This window comes from Anopheles darlingi, chromosome 2 (assembly GCF_943734745.1).
Source record: "Anopheles darlingi chromosome 2, idAnoDarlMG_H_01, whole genome shotgun sequence".
Taxonomy (NCBI): Eukaryota; Metazoa; Arthropoda; class Insecta; order Diptera; family Culicidae; genus Anopheles; species Anopheles darlingi.
Genome location: NC_064874.1, coordinates 8,836,772 through 8,839,271, shown reverse-complemented (window position 1 = coordinate 8,839,271; position 2,500 = coordinate 8,836,772). Strand labels below are relative to the sequence as shown.

The 2,500-nt window shown below is 41.8% G+C and overlaps 1 protein-coding gene across 8 annotated transcripts in view; it reads left to right on the top strand.

Annotated features, from left to right (window-relative positions):
* The window catches only part of LOC125951188 (sex-lethal homolog), a 17,449-nt gene that overhangs the window by 13,134 nt on the left and 1,815 nt on the right, over positions 1-2,500 (top strand). For 7 of the 8 annotated variants that reach the window (XM_049679846.1, XM_049679842.1, XM_049679843.1 and 4 more), the window contains exon 7: positions 2,127-2,500. This exon is cut by the window's right edge and continues 1,815 nt beyond it. In XM_049679846.1, coding sequence (XP_049535803.1) covers positions 2,127-2,212 — 86 coding nt within the window. In that variant the 3' untranslated portion in view covers positions 2,213-2,500. The other variant, XM_049679847.1, reaches the window with a different exon arrangement.

Here is a 2,500-nt window from a genome sequence, read left to right as displayed (position 1 = left end):
CCTAAAGTTTATGCCGAAATAGTCATGATCCGGTGTGCGTATCAGTTAAGATAGCAGGAAAAATGCACTGCAACACCTTAAAAACCAACTCATCTATGGTTACGCTTCCGACTAGTAGTAGCAAACGCGCTCAAACCGTAACTGTTGATTCAGCTTTTCATGTAGTCTGTCTGTTCTTGTTCAGTTTCGTAGTACTTCAGGCGCCCTATGCTCGGTAGTATTATGCTCTGTACAGTGTGCTTAAGCTGAGCCTTCCCATGTGTTTCGACCAACATTGGTTTTGGTTTAATTCAATCACTTAACGTTAGCTGTGAAGCAGACTTTACTATGACGCAAATGTAGCTAGACGAATCCAAAAGCACGTTAAAGCGATCGTGTACATTCATACCACAATGCTTTACCTTTTTGTAGTGCGTATCCCGTACGAGCTCTTTCCATACTATACGAAAAACTCAAGAGTGAGCAAATCATCCCCACTTGATGAAGAGAGTGTGTGAGAGAAGGAGAGAGTATGATTTGAATTTTTCGATGGTTTTTTTCTATCCCATTTCGTATTCGATCGTTTTCTATTCCCTCTTCTTGCTACTGCGCGCTACCGTTACTACACACTTCTTGTTCGTGGTGCTGCTGTATGGTGCGAAATCGGAATCTTCCCGACCTGCATTTGACACCAACGGAACAACAGCCGACGGATTGGACTTTAGCCACAGGAGCAAAATCGATTCTTATCCTTACTGATATTTAAGGTACTATTAGAATTTATACCTTTATCGCATAGTGTAGCTCGAGGACGGATGGGTTTTTGTCTATACTGTGCCGCCAAAAGACATCTGCCATCGCGGTCTTCGAAGGTAGGTCGAGTGGTAGACTCGTCCTCCTCGAAGCGATCCTATCTATGGTTGATGCCGGTTAGTATTATGGTTAGTAATGCTAGTACGTCGATGACGCATGGATAAGATTAGAAATTATCAGATAAGATTTTTTATACGAAAATCCCAAAGAAACACACAGAGGAAATTCACGCCTCTATATAGACTGCTGCTGTGGGGTTTGGAGAGGAAGAGAAAAAAAATCTAAAATTCGCTGGGAGGATAAACGTGAGCAAAATCCAAGTGAAAATCACTAGCATCTGTTATCTTTCCGCTAATCTGTAAAATTATCCTGGAATCCATGGAAGCGTTTATATCAAAGCTCTGTATAGAATATGGCAAATTGATAGGAAAGCATAGAAGATTGCAGGCGACGACGACAAGTAGTTGCGCACCTGAGTGAAAAAACGAATGAACTGCCATCAAATGCGGTGTTCTGATAACGGGTGGTTGGGCTCACTTCATGGATTGCCTTTGCTGTGCGCGATGGCCTGGGCCCGATTACTATAGGTATATACAAATAAGTAGGCCTCCAAAACTTTCAAGGTTTCTATAATCATGCATCACAAACTGGAGACCTTTTTCTGCCAAAAAAGGATCTAGTAATCACTATCTATCAAAGCAGCTAAGGAGTTGATCATCAGGAGGAGGATTATTTTCTGGTTTCGATATTCTCTTTGCGGAAGCAATTTTATTATGTTTGGGATATCTAACTTACAGAAAGCATTACTAGTTTAGTAACGTTAAAGGTCGTGTGTGTCGGTCGATCAAGAGTATTTCGTGAGTAGATCAACTGTTAAAGGGTATGCGAGTGATTTTTGTGTGTCTATACTACGTCTGTGAGCTAAGTATTGTATTAGAATGCCTTCTCTAATCCTATATCGAGATATAAGAAGTGTACCAACGTTTTTTCAGTATTGCGAAGCTGTACCCACCATGTGTTTCGCTGTGCAGTTATAGTTCAAAATGGTTTAAAAAAGCGAAATGGCTTATGGTTTAAATTTTGTTTCTTTCATTATCTGTATCCCTGTAACCCCATGTCCAGTACTTCCCTTGCCTAACACAAAAGTCTAACTCACCGAGCTTCAGCGATCATCCTCACAGCTCAGCGCTCACTAATGTTGATTCTTTCTCTCCCTCTTTCGTGGCCACTGTTCATGATGCTGCATACTATTGCTCTGCTATACTATCATACAACCAACTATCCCTGCCTGCAATTTTCCACTGTTTGCTATTGCCATCTTCACATTACCTTAGCACTTCCTCCGCGACAGAATTCGATGAAGTACAGCGATCGATCGAGTGGGCTGCTGCGATCGCACCATTCGTTAATATTCTACTAACTTCGATTAGTGCGAGCTAGATGCTACTAAAAAAATCGCAAAGAGGCGAAAATTCGAGTGAGTGACGGAATTGAGTACGATGATGGAATGCTGGACCTAATGGCACTAGGAATACAGGTTGTAAACAGGTTGATTAGATACGAAATATTATGATTACATGATAACACAAAACGAGCACGGTTACAGGCTTTCGTACCGCACCGTACCGTATCGTAGGCTTCACTCACACGGATCGAGTGAAAAACCGGCGAAGGTCCCGCGCTGTAATTCGTGGAACATCTAGAATAA